The sequence below is a fragment of the Drosophila pseudoobscura genome, chromosome 3 (genome assembly GCF_009870125.1).
Source record: "Drosophila pseudoobscura strain MV-25-SWS-2005 chromosome 3, UCI_Dpse_MV25, whole genome shotgun sequence".
In the NCBI taxonomy this organism is placed as follows: domain Eukaryota; kingdom Metazoa; phylum Arthropoda; class Insecta; order Diptera; family Drosophilidae; genus Drosophila; species Drosophila pseudoobscura.
In genome coordinates, this window is record NC_046680.1 from 12166186 (window position 1) to 12184899 (window position 18714).

Here is an 18714-nt window from a genome sequence, read left to right on the forward strand (position 1 = left end):
GAAATTGTTAAAAGCAATGTGTAACACAGAAGACGAGACAAGAAGACTGGGGCGAAGCTGGAGATACCCTTACATACCGATATTAATGGTATACGACATGATTAAAAAGCAAGGTATACAGATCACACAAACAATCTCTACATTCTCAAAAATATTATAATTTCTGCCTGGCAAACCCCTCAAAAAAGTTATATGTAGTACCCGCTTCTAGAGTATCGGAAAACGTGGGCTGCTCTTCATTGTTTCCAGAGGTGGGCGATCTCCCACTTTTCTCCAAAAACATTTGCACCAATTGTTCAATTGCCTAATTGATGTCGATAACTGTTTCGTGAGGGGGAAGCGGGTGTAAAAAATGACTGTTACGAAAGCCCTGGGCCATATATTAGTTTTATCGATTCAGATCAATCACGAATGAGTCGCCATAATACTTACAACACTTTTACCTGGCCCTTCGGCGATTCGTGGTAATCTTATCAGCGACCAAAATGGACAATCGGAGCCGCTCTGCTTGCGTAATTTGTCCATGTTGCAACGAAAGGGGCTCCCAAGAACAACCCTCTCGAAGCTGGGTCCTCTAGCCCTAAAAATTTGCATTCAATCTGAACAGAAAGAAGAGATAATCAAGGAACCAAATCTCAGACAGCTGCGCATGCCTAGAACAGAGATAGACAGATCGAAATCAAAGACAGAGTGAGAGAGTGCGAGAGAGATCTCACCTCCGAAATGCTACCGGTTACAAACAGCTGTGTTAAAATTCAGAGAGTATGTCGCGAGGGAGCGGCAGCAAGAGCGAGAGAGTGATAAGAAACCGAAACAGAAACAAAAATAAATCCACCACCAACTACTGCAACAACAACACGAAACAGCAGCGGGAGCGGCGGGGCGACAAAGCGAACAATGCGCTGCATTATGCGAAACGTATGTACATACGTATGCGTTATGATTAAACAAACAACAAGAGCTAGCAGGGGTGAGAGAGAGTGAGAGAGCAGCAGCTGCTGATTGTGTGAGTACACCCCAAAGTGTATTTGCAGAAGGTGAGGTCCCATTATTTGGACTCGTATGAACGCTCTATGGAGTGATCGATCGCTTTTTGGGAATATGCCATACTTTGAATTACAAAAATTGAAACGCCAGGTATACTTGCTGTACATGTTCTAATAATTAGGCAGATAGTATTATTGCAATAGCTTGGGAATACCGGCAATCTATATAGGGATGAAACGAACTGGACTGCCTTACCTTTTCGAAATATACCCTGCACCCAGGTAATGTCGACTGCGAGTGCGCGAAGCCGCCCGTATTCGAATTCGAGACGCCGCATTCGACTCTGAACACTCAAACAACCCAGATCGCCTGGGAGATCGTCGCGAGTTGTCCGTTTCTTCTCTTTTTCGTTCGCGTTTTCGTATTTAAGTTATTTGTTTACCGTTTGTGCAGTGTATAACTATTTAAGCTTCTTGTGGGTGACGGTGACAGCGACAACCCCCACCTGACATACTCCCCCTGCCCTTATCGACGCGAGTGTTTGGTGACCAAAACTAATCAAATGACACGTGCTTGAAATATAAAATTTACTCTCTATCTCGCATACGGACGACAACAACGGTGCAGGAGTTAACGGGGGATTACCGACATTGTTTATCGAATATCAAAATATAACAAGAAACGGTAAGTCGTACCGCCATTAAACCGAATAAGGAATGTGCGGAAACAGAGAAAAACACATGCATAAAAATTTACAACTGTTTATGGCCATCCCCACAGTGACCCCAATCGGCCCTTATCAATAAACTCATATGTACATTAAATACAATTTCGCATACGCCCCTTGTAATTAAATACATCAACGCCCCATCATAACCTTAATAACTACAGTGAAAGCTCTCTGGGGTGGCCTTGAGGATGGGTTTGTTAAATGTGATTACAACTTAAGTGCGACTCCTGTACGCTGTGCACTGCTGTGAGATTTCAGAGGAGTTCTTTCGGATCAGAGCTGGGATTAGTTTATGACTCAGGAGCGTCCAAGCGTCGCCAACAAGCCGCCACATTATATCTTGGCGTTGTTTTTGTTGTGTCGCGGAATGTTCTTCATAACGTAGATCCCCAGATGAGTCATGAATGAGCTTTGTGGGGTGTGGGATACCTGTAGTGGATACAATTTCTGGATATAGTCATTGGTAGGGGGAGGGGGTGTAGAAGGTGACTGATCTCCGGTCGTGTATGGGGGGCGGCTGTGAAGTGAGTAAGCAAAGGCTTTAGATAAGTTTAATTGGGTTATGTAAGGGAACGGTATCGGATATGTGTGGATATCACTGGGTTTGAAAGATATGGGGCAGCTGTAAGTCAGACTCACAGCAAAGACATTTCCCAGGCCACATCAGAGCAGGAGTGACCCATTTAGTAGGTGTATTAATTACGAATCATCTCTCTATCTATTCGAATCCAATCTCCCAACTTTATATTAAATCTAATTCAGTTTACTGACCAGGCGGGCATTCGATTAGAGACCACTTTGCGACCGTTTCGCGGTTTCAATTGAGCGGCCGCCGATGGCTCCATTAGAGTGTTAAATACTGGACATTAGAGTGGCCCCAGGGCACGCATTGCTCCATTCAGCAGGCACAAGCACAGACCGAGGTGTTATTAAGGCCTGACTACACGCCCCTCTCGCAGAGAGGTTCCAGCTATAAACCAGTCTAAAGTCAGTCACCTGTTGACGACCATCCACTTCATCCACTCTCCACTCAGATCGATATCAATGACAATTGGTGTCGTCGACAGCATTTGTGCTTTTGCTACCGTTAGATGGGGAAATGCCAAAGCAATGATGATTGTCTAATTGAATGGGATTAATGTTTAATTTGGCTTACTTTATTGATTTTCCATTGAAAAGCAATGAAATGAAATGAAATGAAATGTCAGGCCGAAATGCCGCCACTACCGCCGTAAGCGGGGGGCGAACTTTCAGGTGGACTGTGGAGAGGCGGCAGGGAAGAGGGGTGAGTGTTGTGTTGTGTTGTGGTGGGCTTGGATTGAGTGATATTGTTGCAATTGCAATCCGAGCTTTGTTCTCGCCTCTCGATTGTGCAACAAAGGCAGAGTTCTATTTAACAGGCATTTGTCAATTGTTTTATGGTTAGAGTAGCCCCTATAATTATCCATTTTTTTTGCTGATTCTTTTGTGCACTTTTGTGACTCATCCCCACCCCACGGCTACTGCTATTTTTACATAATTAAACGAATGTTTAAAATCTGATTTATTATTTAATTGTCTGCCACTCGAACGACACCAATTAATTATGCAATAACAATAACAATAACAAAATAAAAATGCACGAATAAATAAATAATAATTTTACTATAATCAATGCAACAGCTGCCACCGCGAAGGGGTTGATCTGCGGGTATTGGGGGGTTGGTACAGCAATTAAAATTTATTACGCCTATTTTGCATTTATTTCATTTTAATTTGTCATTTAAATGTCAAAACTATTAAAATGATTATAGGCCAATGGAGGATTAATCAATGAACACTTTGGCTTCGGTTTTCCATTCAATTTCGATCTGGTTTGGCTTTAAATTTCGGTTAATTAAGCGCGTGGCCATAAATAAGGACAGGTCTTCTTCCCCATCATTCCCAACAAGTGCCTCTTCAGACAAGTGTGCAATTCAATCATCCTCCCCCTCATATACTCGTATGCATATGCATACATATGTATAAACTTAATTATTCTTATTAACAATGGCAGTTTACTTTTCCATTCGCTGAATGCAGCTTTACGATACAATTTCGAATATATTTCAACGAGGGGTCTATTGAAAGGGATTACAACATTTTCAACGAGGCAGAGCTTAAGTTTATTATTCCATTCGATTTTCTCTCCACTCTTGTACACTCTTTTGTCGGCTAATACTCTTTTATCAGACTTTCGTTTGACCATAATTATTCGTTATATGGCATCCAGAAAAACTATCAATCTGGTTAGGGTATCCAACGTTTCGGCCTCTTGATGGACATTCTTTGTTGATTTCTGAGTTATTCCTCTTTTCGTATCGAGGAATTAACTTCGCTTTTTTGTGGGGGGACATTTGAATAGATGTCACATGTGGGGAAAAGTTCCGTTAATTGTGATTGTCTGCTGTCTCTGCTGTTGTTGTCTCTGTCATTGTGCTGTTCTGTGCATTGCATAGATTATGTTCCATCCCTCTCTCTCTCTCTCTCTCTCTCTGGCCCCGTGTCTCCTTAAAATATTAATTGGAGAATAAAATTAAAATTCGCCTAGCCTAAAACTTGTTCGCTAACATCTTCATTTGGTATGTATTTGCATATGAATTCTGTTTGTCTCTTTGTTCTTAATTAATGAAAAGCAATCACATTGATGGATTTTTGGGCACGGAATTTAAAATGAAATAATCTGCACCTTCGATCTGTTAAGCTCTCAATGTACATCAATTTTTACACTATTAAACACACGTCCAATTAAAATCAATTTGGGAGTCGTGTTGTAATGAGCGTTTTCCCTGGAACCGGATTGCCGGCTAAACAATTTTAATGCCATTGGCTCCTCGCCTTGGCCTCTAATGAGCGTCGTCTATTTGAATTACTCATGGCTGGTGGCCATAAATATCGATTAAGGGGCGGTTTTTAATCAGGGACGGGGCGTGCTAATGAGGCGTCCAGCGTCCAATCCAGAAATCCAAAAAGCGAACAGAACTCGGCATGGAGCAGTCGGAGGGTCAGTTCCTTAGCGGGCTTCAGTTTTGTGGTGGCTCTAATATAATTGGATTATTCCGCCGCTGGCTAGGAGGTGGCTCTAATTAGATTTTCGCGTTTCGTTTGGTCGTAGAGCAATAATTTTTCAAAATTAAATTACCTTTGTCCCAGTGTCTTTTTACAGTACATTCGACATGTTCTGATGTGTAATGCTAGAGGGCGCTGCCTGCTCTACTGCTACTTATCTAGCTGCACTGCTCTGACACCCGCTGTTGACTCACAATGCGCGAACGACTAGTTCTAGTTCCACTTTCTTGCAGAAAATTGATTCATCAATTGGATCAAATTTTATGTTTAGTTGATAACACTATATCAAAAATTAGTCATCTGATTTTCATCGGTATATTTACGGTATATTTAAAAAATTAGACGGTATATTTCTGATGGTCAGACAGCGCGGTCACACTGTCCCTCAGTGCGCGAAAGACTTAGTGACATTAACCCATTGTCGGCCACTCGGATTTTTTGAGTCATTTTAACGCAGTTCAGGTGAAAGATATCGTGGTTTTTGTTTAAGTTCAGAGGAAAGATGGCATATACCTACAAGAAGAATTTACAATCGTTAAGTTTTTCCGCCATTTACCTCGGGTAACTACTTCCACTGAACTGTTTAAATAGAGGGGGCTTAGGTGGGCTAAGTTCGTTATCGTGATCGATCCAGTGAAATTTGTGAAGATTTGTTTTTGATTGATTTTCGTTGTGTTTGGCCATTTTCGTGGTTTTTTCGGCGATTGTGGAAGTGTCCGTTCGTGTGTGTTTGAGGTGCGGGTGTGTGTATGTGTGGAAAACGCCAAAATGCGCTGGCCGCTGCGGCTCTGAACAGGAATTTGTCGATTGCCGCACGTGACGTCATCAGAAGTCTCATCTCCACACACATACGCACAGGGAACTCGTTGAGTTTGCTGTAAAAATAATGAAAGCAGTCTGTGAACGTCGGCTGGAAAAGGGAACATCAACAAGAAAGACAACTACAAGAGGGACAGGAAGAACCACCACCCCAACAACAAAACACACAAGAGAAGGAGGAGAACAGAACGCGCCTTGATCATCAGCAGATACACAAAGAGAGCGAGAGAGAGAAACATTGCCTAAAATTGAATTTACTGCTGGATTTCGTCTGACCTTTTGCCAACACACCCCCTTCCCCTTCCTCGCGCAGTTGCTGTGTAAGTACGATAATTAATTTATGAAAAAGCAAGAAATGGAAACAGCAAAGCGCTTTAATTGCAAGCTCATAAACAAAAGAAACTATGACCCAAGGCGAAAAAGCAAAAACATCAGAGAAAAAGCAACAGAAACAACAACAAAAATCTAACAGCTCTTTCAAGGCTCTGTTAAGGTTAACAGATCAGTCTCAGTTACAGTCGGGTTTACAGCCACTGTTTTTCGCTACTTTTCGATTATTAATTCAACAATCAGCGGTGGTATTAATAATTATACGGCTTATCTGGCTTTGGCAAAAGATATATGTACATACATTCAAATATATATACGCGTACGCCTACACATGCAGATACAGATATAGCTAAGGATATAGATATGTATTTTTAATTCATTCACTAAATAAATGTAGAGGGGAAACTTTCCGTTGTTATTGAACAAAAAAAGATGAAAAGCAAAGAAATATATAGGAGGTGCTGTTGTATCCGTGTTGGCGACAATTTACCAAAAATAAACGCACACGAGCCACCCCCCTGAAACACGCGACCCTGCCTAGCCGTATTATGGTTTCATTTTCCACTTTTCCGAAACAAACTGAAAATATAATGACTTTTCTATAATAAACAAAATTCGGATTTATTTTTGCCTTAATTGTTTGTGTTTTTAGGAAACGTTTGCCATTGATTTGTTTATTCGACCGAGTGTGTGTGCATGCCATGCCTGTACGTGTTAGTACGTGTCTGCCGGGCGGTGTGTCCGGAATTCCCATGTGCAAACAGTCTAAATTATGAGTTGCATATCGGTTTTATTGTTTTGGCAATGGCCGCAAAAATTAAGACCCCGTGATGGGAATGCATTTCCAGTATTGCACAGTTTTGGAGCGACTCTATACAGTTTTAGCAGCCTTGTGTGCTAATTGCTTTTAATTAAAGATAAAAGAAAATGTTTGCCTTGATGTTTCTGTTGCTTTTGTTGCTCATTGCGTAAACAAAAGATAAGCTAAAAATTCTTGAACGTCTGGAAGTGCCTGCACTTCCTCGAACGAGTGGGAGTGGGAGTAGGAGGGAGAGCAGGCTGCACAGAACTATACAAAACAACGTTCAATGTGGGCGAACGTGACTATTGTTGGCCTGGTTTAATCACTCACTTTCATTCACTCACTCCCAGTCATGCATACACTCAATCATACAGAAAGATACAGAGAGAGCTGCGATTGAATGCGCTGTTGCTTTTTGTACAGTTTGAGAAGCACTGCAACATCCGTTTTTCTTTTTCTTCTTTTCTTCCCCCGCTTCTCTCCCCCAATCGCTTCCAATCGCAATGCAGAAAGAGAGAGACTAGAAAGAGAGACAGAACGATGGATACCCGTGTGGAGCTCGAACTCCGGCCGATAGGCGACGAGAATCTGAAACCGGAACTGCAACTGCAACCTGAGGAGTCACAATCGGATCCCAAGATGGAAACCGAATACGAAGCAGAAGCGGAGCTGGAATTGGAAGAGGGAGAGGCAGAGCAGAAGCATTTGCTGACCCCCAATCATGCCTTGGCGACCAGCAGTTTGGGAAACTCCATCCATGACCTGCAGGCCAGCCCAAGGACTCCGACGCCGACATCGACACCGCCGCCACCGCTGTTAAATGTGCTGCCCGGCACCTCCAGACAGCTGTTCCGGGATGCGGCTTTGGCCCACGGAGGCCTGGAGTCGACGTCCCTGCTGCAGCAGGAGCTGCAGAGCATCGCGGGAAACCAGACGCCGGCGAACAAGCTGCGGAGCGCCAGTTCCACGCTGGACGCAAGCGTGTCGCGCAATCCGTCGACCACGGGCGGGAAGCAGGACAAGAAGAAGATCGGCCATCGGCGCGTGGCCGAGGGCGGGGAGGTAACCTACAAGAAGATCCAGTCGAAGCAGATCATGGGCTCCATCCAGCTGGGAATCCAGCACACGGTGGGCAGCCTGGCCAGCAAGCCGAAGCGTGATCTGCTGATGAACGACTTCTGGGAGATGGAGACCATTTCGTTCCCGCCCGACGGCTCCTCGATCACGCCGGCGCACCACTATAGCGACTTCCGGTTCAAGGTGTACGCCCCGATAGCCTTCCGCTACTTCCGGGACCTTTTCGGGATCGCGCCCGACGACTTCCTCATGTCGATGTGCGCCTCGCCGCTCGTCGAGCTGTCCAACCCGGGAGCCTCCGGGTCCATATTCTACCTCACGGACGACGATGAGTTCATCATCAAGACGGTGCAGAAGAAAGAGTGCGAGTTTCTGCAAAAGCTTCTGCCCGGCTACTACATGAATCTCTCCCAGAATCCGCGCACGCTGCTGCCCAAGTTCTTTGGGCTCTACTGCTTCCACTACAACTCGAAGAACGTGCGCCTGGTGGCCATGAACAACCTGCTGCCGTCGGACATCAAGATGCACTGCAAGTACGACCTGAAGGGCTCCTCGTTCCGGCGCAAAGCCTCCAAGGCGGAGCGCCAGAAGGCCAGTCCCACGTTCAAGGACCTTGACTTTGCCGAGCACCACCCGAACGGCATCTTCCTCGAGACGGATAAGTACAATGCTCTGATGCGCACCATCCAGCGCGACTGCATGGTCCTGGAGAGCTTCCAGATCATGGACTACTCGCTCCTGGTGGGCATCCACAACCTGGATATCGCAGCCAAGGAGAAGCGGGAGGAGCGCATTCGGAATGCACGTGCCAAGCTGCAGCGAAAGGAGAGCGCCGCCCAGACCGCCTCTTCTAACGTCCACCTGGACGACGACGCCCCCGAGGCGGACCAGAACCAGCTGCATGCAGTGGCCTCGTACGCCTCCATTCCGGGCACCTCGGGAGCGGCCCTCAATCGGACGCGCAGCATGAACCGCCAGCGCCTGGTGGCCCATTCCACGGCCATGGAGTCGATCACGGCCGACATGGACGTGACATTGGAGGAGGACGAGGACGTGCCGGCCGGCGGCATTCCCGCCCGATCCGAGAACGACGAGCGGCTCATCCTGTACATCGGCATAATCGACATTCTGCAGTCATACCGCCTGGAGAAGAAGCTGGAGCACACCTTCAAGAGCATCCTCTACAACGGGGACACGGTGTCCGTGTGCCGGCCCTCCTTCTACGCCAAGCGCTTCCAGGACGCCATGGCCAAGCAGGTGTTCAAGAAGACGCCCACGTTTCCACTGAAACATTCCCCCTCCAAGCGCAAGACCTCGGCCAGCCAGCTCCTGCGCACCCCCCAGACGCGCACGCCGGCGCAAAGCACGCCCGCCGGTGGATCGGGACGGCCTGGTGTCCTCACCATGATGTCGGGCATGTCCACGCCCCCGCCAGCCTTTGACGACATCTCCGAGGAGGACATCACGGCCGCCTCCAGCACAACGCTCCAGAATCGCAGCCAGACGAACAACAACCACGGGGAGGAGCACCAGCCGGAGTTGGGACGCGTCTCTGGCGGCAGTGGCGGTGGCGGTGGTGGAGAGCCGAGCAGCACCTACCACACCCAGTACTCGTACGACAGCTCCGGGCGCACCGGCAGCGCCATGACCAGCGACTATAGCGACGACGAGTCCACGGTCTCCAGGTCGCGCTCGCCGTTGCAGCAGCAGCGCACCAGTCACCGCCTCACCAAGACCAGTGTCCAGGTGACGACGGTGGGCTATGTGGAGGAGCGGCAGCTCTCCAACGCCGGCGGACAGGTAGTGCATGCGGACACCAATGGCAAGGTCGGCACGATGACCACCAGCACCACCACCAAGACGGCCCTCATCCAGGCGCCCAGCTACACGTCTACGCTGGTGCTCAACGATTTGCCGCACTAGAATCGGGAAGGCTTCTATAGGGCGAACAGGGAACGGGATCCAGGCAACCGTTGCTTGTGTGTGTGTGTGTGTGTGTATCTGTGTGTGCAACCGATGTGCTCGCGTGCCTTCCACTCTTTTGACTTTGTTGCAAAAATTGTGTGTTTCGGCGCTCGTTTATCTTGATTAAACGAAAACGAATACGTATATTCGATATTAAAATTTATGTGGCGCCCTTCCTAATTGGCTGCCTCCGCGCCCCCTCTCCTCCTGTAACGCCACCACCAAAACCCACACCCACACGCCCACACACAGACAGACAGATGGAGGGGAAGAGGCAACAACAAATGTTCACCGTTTTTGCCCATTAAAATGTATAATTATTGCATTTTCTTTCATTCTATTTTTCTGCGACAATTTTGTAATTCGTTTTTCCATTCTATCTTTTCAATGACTTTTTGTTGTTGTTGTGCGTGGGGTTTAATTTTAAAGAATGGAAATTATTGGAAGGGGTCGAAGGAAACGGAGGAAATGGAACAGGAAAGTGTAGCCAAAACTCAGTTGTTGTCTATGTTTGCGTACGTCTGTTTGTGTTTCTGTATTATAAAGTGCGTTTACGTATTCTAAGAGATGCTCATGTGTATATACATAATTAACGAGAATAAATCTATATATTTTACATAACTGAATGTGCAACGTGTGTCCGGGCCGTCTCGTCGGCATAGAGACAGCTCTGAAAGCGGCGACAGAGTCCGACTACGGCCCCGGACATAAATCACTTAATGGTTTTCAATATTGGTATTAAGTATCGTTAATTTTTATCGCCTTGCAGCATTGTTAAGCCTCTTTTGGCCAGCGGCAATTGTGGAGTATTTATTGGCCGCGAGCAGAGGGGATTTATCCCAGACAGGACTCTGACCATGGTATGGGGCTGAGAGAGCTCTTCATTAATTAGCCCATGGTCCAGGGACGCGGCTTTTAGTTCATGTACCCCGCAATGTGCGGAAAAGCAGGGATATGCATCAGTTTTTTCTCTTCACAAAACGAGTTTACCATCAGTTTTATGCGTTAATTATGAAAAATGTCATAAATAAAAGATTTCGGAGAAGAAAGGATCTTCTGTCAGAGAAAATATAGTAAATGGTATCGGATAGTCTATAGACTCTATAGACTCTAGCTTCTCATTATCCAAATTGCTGGAATACAAATGACTGAAAAAATTGGTTAGAAATTTTTTAAATTTCATTTAAAACCAACCAAAACGAAACGAATTGGCCGTCAAATATTTGCCTGCTGTTTTTTTTCTTGCAGTTTCAATGCATTTTGTGTACTAATTGAATATAATTTTAATTAATTGTTTAATGAATTCAGTAACCACACCCTGGGGACGGGGGACGAGGTCGGGGGAGTGTAAAAAGTAAAGAGTTTAAAAAATGTATCGTTCTGTTGTTTGAAACAAGCACTTTGTCAATATTTGCTCGATTCCATCAGATGAGGAAAAATAGAGAGAGAGAGATTGAGAAAGGGGTGGCAGTGGGAGAGGGCATGGGGCAAGCGGTATGCAAAATCAACTTGCCCACTCATGCATAACGCAAATAGTTGAATACTCCACGGAGGAGGAGCTTCGGACGACCCCGCCGCACTGTGTAATTATGGCCATAAACAAACTTTAATAAATATGTAAGCTGCAAAGTGCAAAAACCACGGCAGCACAAAACAGCATAAACAAATGAATCCCGAACTCGAAATTCGACGCTACTCTGCTTTCTGCGTTGTCACACGAAAATTGTTTTCCAGGATAATTAGTTTATTTCATTTGCATAATAGAGAGGGCAGGAGAGGAGGGCAGCCCCAGCTCCCAGTCGCTTTCCGACAAACAGAATATTTGTGTGTACAGTACTGCCCAAAAATCATTTTCATTTACATATACCGTTACAACTGTTACCCAGAGACCAGCCGCCGCCAGGTGTCGCTTTACAGATTTTAGGAGAAAGGAGGGGCTCTGCGAAATCTACATAAATGCCCACAATTTGGGGCATTCACATCAATTATTTGGAAATTATTGCACAATAATATATACAGAGGGGTGGCGGGGGGGCGAGAGAGTCCTGGAGGACCGTCCTGGGCCATATGCCAAATGTCATTTTGATGGCCAAAATGTGGACTCAACTTTTGGCTTGGCTCTCGCCTTAAACATTGCTTAAATATACATACATTTAAATTGGAATGGCAGCAGGGTTGCTCGGGTCGCAGAGCATTCCATTGATTAAAATAATGATTTGTATCGTTTGGGGCGGAAATTTAATTTTTTTTTGCAACGGATATTAAGCCAATGCTCAGGCATGTGTGTGCATCCCCCCCTCCCCTGCGCGCTGCCCCACTGCGAGAGTCCTGTCTGCGTGTTGGAGGAGGCGAATGACCCCTGGAGTTGTGAAGTCTGGAAATCGACGCAGGAATCGAGGCGGCGATTGCATTAAATTTAATGAATTTAAGTCCATTCCATTAAATGAATGAGGCCAATTTATTTAATTGATGAACATCACTGATTTCTCCTCTTCTCTTTTTCCTCTTCGCCGTTTGGCAGGCATGTCCTTCCAGCGGAGCTACAGCAAGGTCTGGTGGGGATCCGACAGCCAGGAGCACTCTTCGCTGCCATCGCTCTCGTCTCTAACCAGCGGCGGGTTCTATTCGCAGTCCAGCAATAGCAACAGACAGCCCTCGTCCCTGCTGGGCAACCTGTCCTGCATCCAGGAGGTGGAGGATGAGCAGAACATCTCTAAGATATCGTCGTGGCACAAACAGGACAGTCCCGGCAGTCTGCGCAGTCAGGTGAGTGATTCGAAGGAAATTTAACCGAAGGGCATCGATCGAGTTACATATATAAAAATCGATTTATCGGCCCTCTAGCGATACTTCTTTCGATATCAATGCTTTCTCCATTACTCCCCATGCTAATATGGAACCTTTCTCATTCGATTGGATTCGCAGGATTCGGGATTCTCGGACAATGAGGAGTCCCACCAGCTGCTGCTGCAACAGCAACTGCAAAAGGAGACACAACATGAACAGCAAACGCCCACGGCTTCGCCCGGCTCCGTCCATTCCGTGGCCACGCCGCCCACTGTGGTCCGGAGGGTGGGAAACTCCTCCTTCTACTCGCCGTTGATCAGCGTTACGCGCCGCATTTCGTTCACCAGTGGACAGAGGACGCCCAAGGCGGCCACAGAGGCGGACGCCGACGTGGATGGGGAGCTGGAGGCCAGCCGCAGTCGCCTGTTTGATCAATTGGACAGCCTGAAGCTGGACGACGATGCAGAGGAGGAGAAACACACAGCCACCGAGTCGAGCACGCCGCCACGTCCGGCCATTCGGCGCCGCAGGCGGTTGGCTCGGAAGCCCAAGCCCGAGCCGGAAGAGCTCTCGGCCAGCGAGGACGAGGATGTAAAGGAACCGCTGCCGCCGTACAACAACGAGACCGTGTATCTGGGCGAGGCCCCGCCGCCGTACAACAATGAGACAGTTACCTTCGGTGGCAGCGGCGACCCGGAGGAGACTCTGCTCCCTGGCCTGCTCTCCCCCCTGCGCGTGCACCCCTCAGTGGGCTTCACGGCCAGCACGAGCACGCCCAAGACCAGAAGCAAGCAACCGAAGAAGGGGCACAGAGCTCAGACCACGCCAGTGGAGAGCTGGATGGCCGGTCAGCGCTGGAACGTGGACCAGGAGGTGATGTGCACCCTCCAGCACAAGTCCATCGCCCAGGAGGCGTACAAGAACTTCACCATCACCACCAGTGCCGTGTCAAAGCTGGTACGTCAGCTGCAGCAGCAATCGCTGGCCCTGCAGGCGCACTTCGAGCGCAGCGAGCGAGTGCTAGGTGGCCTGCAGGCCACCACCCTGCCCGAGGCTCTGACCGGAGCTGGACAGCTGTTGGGACACCTCGACGACTTCGTTGGCACCCTGGAGCGGCGGGCCATCTTCTTCAACGAGACGCGGGTGGAGCGACGGCGCTACGAGCAGCATCTCGAGCAGATCCGCACGGTAAGCCGGGACGCGAGGTATTCGCTGGAGCGGCAGCACTACATCAGCCTGGAGTCGCTGCTGGAGGATGTACAGCTGCTGAAGCGGCACACCCTGATCACGCTGCGCCTGATCTTCGAGCGGCTGGTGCGTGTCCTGGTGCTGAGCATCGAGCAGAGCCGCTGCGACCTCCTGCTGCGGGCCAACATCAACATGGTGGCCACCCTGATGGGCATCGACTACGACGGCTTCGCCTCGCTCTCGGACGCCTTCGTCCAGAACGAGGCCGTGCGCACCCTGCTCGTCATCGTGCTGGACCATAGGCAGAGCTCTGTGCGCGCCCTCGCCCTCCGTGCATTGGCCACTCTCTGCTGTGCGCCCCAGGCCATCAACCAACTCGGCGGCTGCGGCGGCATCGAGATCCTGCGCGATATCTTGCAGGTTGAGGCCGCTGGGGAGCGTGGCGCCATCGAGCGCCGCGAAGCAGTCTCTCTGCTGGCCCAAATCACGGCCTCCTGGCACGGACCCGAGCACCGGGTGCCCGGGCTAAGGGACTGCGCCGAGTCCCTCGTGGCCGGACTGGCGGACCTGCTCCAGCCCGACTGCTGCGCCCAGACCCTGCTCCTGTGCGCTGCGGCCTTGAACAACCTGAGCCGCATGGAGGTCACCTCCCACTACTCCATCATGTCCAACGAGGCCATCTTCCGGCTGATAGCCACGCTGGAGCACCAGAGTTGCGGCATTAGTGTGTTCCTCTATGTAAGTAGCAAAACATTTTCCATTTCCCATTTCCCATTTTCCATTTGTCATTCGAGAGGAGGGGTCGGGAGGGACCACAAGTGGGCCGAGTCGGAGCCTGAGTGGGAGTTCGATTTGCTGCAGCCCTTGCCGATTTTTGAGCAATTTTATTGAAAGCTTCCTGGAGGAGGGCAGTCGGCTCGTAAAATTTATTTGTGCATTTGCAAAGCGATTTCTTTCCCCAATCTTGGCCACGATTTTTCATCGCCGCCCTCCTCTCCATCTCCATCTCCACCCCATTCTCACAGTCCATGCCCCGTACTTTCTTGCTGTTTGAGTTGCTTACTTTTTGCTCATCAACATCTCTCTCGTCTTCTTTTTATATCGTTATACACAGGAGCAAATCGTTGGGATGCTGCACAACATGTCGCTGAACAAGAAGTGCCACAGCCACTTGGCCAACGGCACCATCATAAATTTCATCACGTCCGTTTACCAAACGGAATTCTACAAGACCTACGGATCACGTGCCGAATGCGATGCCCAGCGCCGCAGCATCAAGACCATTCTGCACACTCTGACGCGTCTGGCCCACGATTCGCCCACCCTGGGCGCTGAGCTCCTGGAGCAGTGGCATCTGCCCGATTTGCTGCGTCAATCTCTGGCCCTGCCCAAATCCTCTGCTTCCGCCTTCACCTCCCCTGCTGCTGCTGCTGCCGCCGCTTCTGCTGGTCAGTTGGATGGCAGCTACGCGGGGGATATATCGCAATTGGCGCGACATTTGCTCAAGGCCCATCAGCAGGAGCAGCTGCTGTTGGTCAGCGGGGCCACAGCCACAGCCCCAGCCTCAACCTCAGCCACGGCCACAGGAACCTTCAGCAGTGGCCATCAGACGCCCGAGGCACAGACCAGTTCCAGCTCCAACTGCAGCGCAAACTCTACTTCCAATTCGGCTTCGAGTGCCAGAACGAAGGCGTCGTTGTCGTCGTCGTCGTCGCTGCTCAAATTCAATTTAACACGTCAGGAGAGTTTCGTCTAGTTTTCACCACCTGAGGAGGAAGTACCCGGACCCGGGCACGTCCTTCGGACAGAAGCAGGAAACTCAGACGTGCGTCAAGTGTTATTACTTTGTCTAGGAAGTTGCGTGACCCGTTTGGTCCCCCTCTCTGGACTCTTGCTCCTCCGCGGATGTGGACTTGTGGATGTAAACCAAGTAATTTTTATATTTCCACTCAAGCAAGCAGATCCAAGGAGAGGCACAGAGTAAGAGAGAGAGGGAGAGGGGATTGCCAGAATAAATAGAAATACAATTTTTGTTTAGTTTTCGTTTTTTTTCTTCTCCGAATTGTTTCTGGAGCAACACTTTGGTATTTTTGTGAGCTTAAAGCAAAAATGCTCTTAAAGTGCATTCCTCTGTCTCTGTGGATGCCTAGATTTTAGTTTTATGTTTTATTCAATGCAAATGCGAACTTTGACATTTTGAATTCTCATTGTAAATATTTCCTTAAGGCCACTCCCTCCACCCCAAACAACCAACCAACCTCCTCCCATACGGCTGGCAACTAAAAAACCAAAAACCCAAAAAATTCCTTAGTTATATACGTATTTACTCTAAGATATTCTTTGTGCCAAATACTATGGAATATGAGTCAAGAAATTCCAACCATTCATTTGTTTTGTACTTAAGGCAATTCTATTGCATAACTTTGTATCTTAAATACCAGATATACATACATATCTACGAATATTGTATTGCATTATTGTACTCACCACCGCCCCGGCATGGGGCGTTTTGTTTAAGTCTATTATTACGCTTTGATTACTTTGTAATTTCATCAACGGAATAAACCTTTGACACGTTTAAAGTGGAAACTACTGCTATTGTTGCAAGGCTACTAAATCGTTTCATTTCGTTTCGTTTGGAATTGGGCTGGCTTTTTCTCAGGAAAAGCAATTTGCTGAATTGCATATAAATATTCAGGGGGATTTGACCGGGAATGAAATCGAGACTCCAGTCTTAATCAATTCATTAAGAAAAGAGGATGCCCTTAAGAGGTTCAAATATAACTCTATGGTAAAATCTGATATAATTTATTACAGTACTCGTATCATATCATGCTTTTTTAAATTACAGAGTGGCCCATTTTTCATATTTATGATTTACTAGTAATGATGGAAGCCTGATAAATTTATGTTTTTATTATTATCTATTAGTTAAAAAATTCGAATTAATTGTAGTTTTTTTTTTTAATATTTTAATTGTACCAACAACAAAAAGTGTAGCAATAAAATGATTACATACTAATAGTAATAACACATGGAAATTGAATTTAATTTTCAAAGAAAAAAGTGGAGTGTTGGGCAGCTATAGTGTTGGGAGAAACTCCTCCACCCACTGCAATAAAAAGACTTAATAATGAATGGGTTATAAATATTGTAGTTTAAGTTTAAAGCTGGAAATTGTTTTAAAATTGTTTGTAGTCGCACAGTACTCCTACAAAGATTGTGGGAGAGTAGATCTTTGGGTAACTGTCTTACAGGCTTGTATTAAGTGGTTTCTACTGATTGGCTTGCGGTTGCAGAGTCCCCTAAAAGCCCATTGTTGTGCTCTGTTTACTTGAAGTTTGCCTTAGTTTACACTTTCACCGTTTGGTTCGCAGGATACTGACTAAAATGTTGAATGGTATAAGAAGCTACCGCTGGTTGAATATAAAGTATACTGTCTGTCTGTCCATCTGGCTGCAGTGGTTCAAGGGATTTGCACTTAGCTCCAATCTCCAAGTGAAAAGATACTCGTACAAAATAAATACGAGTGCTGCAATGATCACCATCTTGTCATGCAAATCCACAGATACACCCAGGCAAACATTATCGGACACTGCAAATCTGAGCTTAGCTTGTGGTCTGCGTCTTAGTGTGCGAGAGAGATGAGAGGCGGATGAGAGGCGAGCAAACGATTTAAGCAGATGCAAGAAACTATTCAGCAGTGAGTCAGCCTGAAATGTGTGCCACAGCAGATGCCAAAAAGGCGACCCGACCCCACCATTCCAATCCATGCCATTCCATAGCCAACATAGCCCCAGCATAGCTGTCTATATTCGAGATCCGAGGCAGGCATAAACAAGTTCTTTAGAGTAGATTGAAGTTCTATAATGCTGGCATATTTTGCATGGCTGAGTCCCGAATGTGCTGGGGAGCCTTTCTGCCTTCCGAGGGGTGATGGTGGGATTCCTTTGGAAATATTCCACACATACGACTACGACTATAAGCATGAAAAGTCTTGAGGCTGTGTGTGTGTGTGGCTGTCAGGTTTGTTTGAGGCATTCGGAATGCCATGCCCGAGCCTCTGAGCCAAAGTGTTGCGGCATTTGATGGGTGCCTCCGTCTGTGTGAGTGTGTGCCTGTATTATGACAAGTATGGATGACATTTGTGGCGAAAAAAAGAAAATGGGGAGAAGAAAATCAACCAAATCTCGAGGTGCGCAATTGGAGAACCATACATTTTCCCCCCCTTTGCAAGTCAAAGGATAATATAGTTATTAAAATGGACGAACCTCATCGAGTGTCAGTTGTTCCATGAAAATCACGCGATCATCTCTGGCGATGGCTTTTAAGGCATCCACATCGACACCCACTGACGGGACAACCCATTGACCTCGGCTCCAGTCTAAAGCTCGTTTATCCTGGCTGGCTTATCTATGTACGGGTTTGTGTAGGTGTGCGGCCGCAGGAGTGACGGGTTGTGGCTGGAGAGTAGCTGTGGCATAAGCGCCGCCGCCTTCATGATTTTTATAGCATTTGTTGCTGGTGCAGGAAATGCCTTTAGTGATTTCCGCATGTGGCAGCCACCCCCGTCTCCACCCCGGCCCTGTTTACACACCGAGCATATTGCGGTTGACACATTTTGTGCGTTTATGTTTTTGAAATGTGCTCGTTCTTTCTCCGCTCTATTCCCATTCCCCGGTATTCGCAGACTGCACGGGCATCATGTGCTCGGCCAAATCCATGTAACTGGAATTAGAAAGAGTTTTCGATTCGTTCGGAGCATCTGTATGTAGGAGCATACTTTTGGGAACATTACGAAAAGAGGTAACTCAAGAGAGGCAAATATTCTCCCTCACCTTAAAAATATGCAACTCCTCTTTGGAGTGATTATTTGGCTAAATATTGCTGCTGTTACTGTGGGAATAGCGGGTATCATTCAGTCGGAATGTCTTCTAAGTCC

At 47.5% G+C, this 18714-nt stretch overlaps 2 protein-coding genes and 1 long non-coding RNA gene across 4 annotated transcripts; 2 read left to right on the top strand and 1 right to left on the bottom strand.

The window, feature by feature from the left end:
• Positions 1-1531: 1531 nt before the first annotated feature.
• On the top strand, positions 1532-10423 carry sktl (skittles). Of its 2 annotated transcripts, none has more exons than XM_015184441.2 (2): positions 1532-1671; positions 7265-10423. In XM_015184441.2, exon 2 carries the CDS (start codon positions 7296-7298, stop codon positions 9753-9755), a length of 2460 nt encoding a protein of 819 aa, XP_015039927.1. In that variant the 5' UTR covers positions 1532-1671; positions 7265-7295; the 3' UTR covers positions 9756-10423. The 2 variants fall into 2 exon arrangements, with proteins under 2 accessions (XP_015039927.1, XP_001360978.2); XM_001360941.4 differs by lacking the exon at positions 1532-1671 and adding an exon at positions 5374-5943.
• On the top strand, positions 1536-16389 carry insc (spindle orientation adaptor protein inscuteable). Its single transcript, XM_001360942.4, has 4 exons — positions 1536-1671; positions 12319-12563; positions 12723-14510; positions 14887-16389. Exons 2-4 carry the CDS (start codon positions 12321-12323, stop codon positions 15526-15528), a joined length of 2673 nt encoding a protein of 890 aa, XP_001360979.3. The 5' UTR covers positions 1536-1671; positions 12319-12320; the 3' UTR covers positions 15529-16389.
• On the bottom strand, positions 4045-5327 carry LOC117183521 (uncharacterized). Its single transcript, XR_004468621.1, has 2 exons — positions 4878-5327; positions 4045-4804 (listed from the first exon to the last, which is right to left on the bottom strand). It is a non-coding gene; the product is annotated as an uncharacterized lncRNA (long non-coding RNA).
• Positions 16390-18714: the final 2325 nt, after the last annotated feature.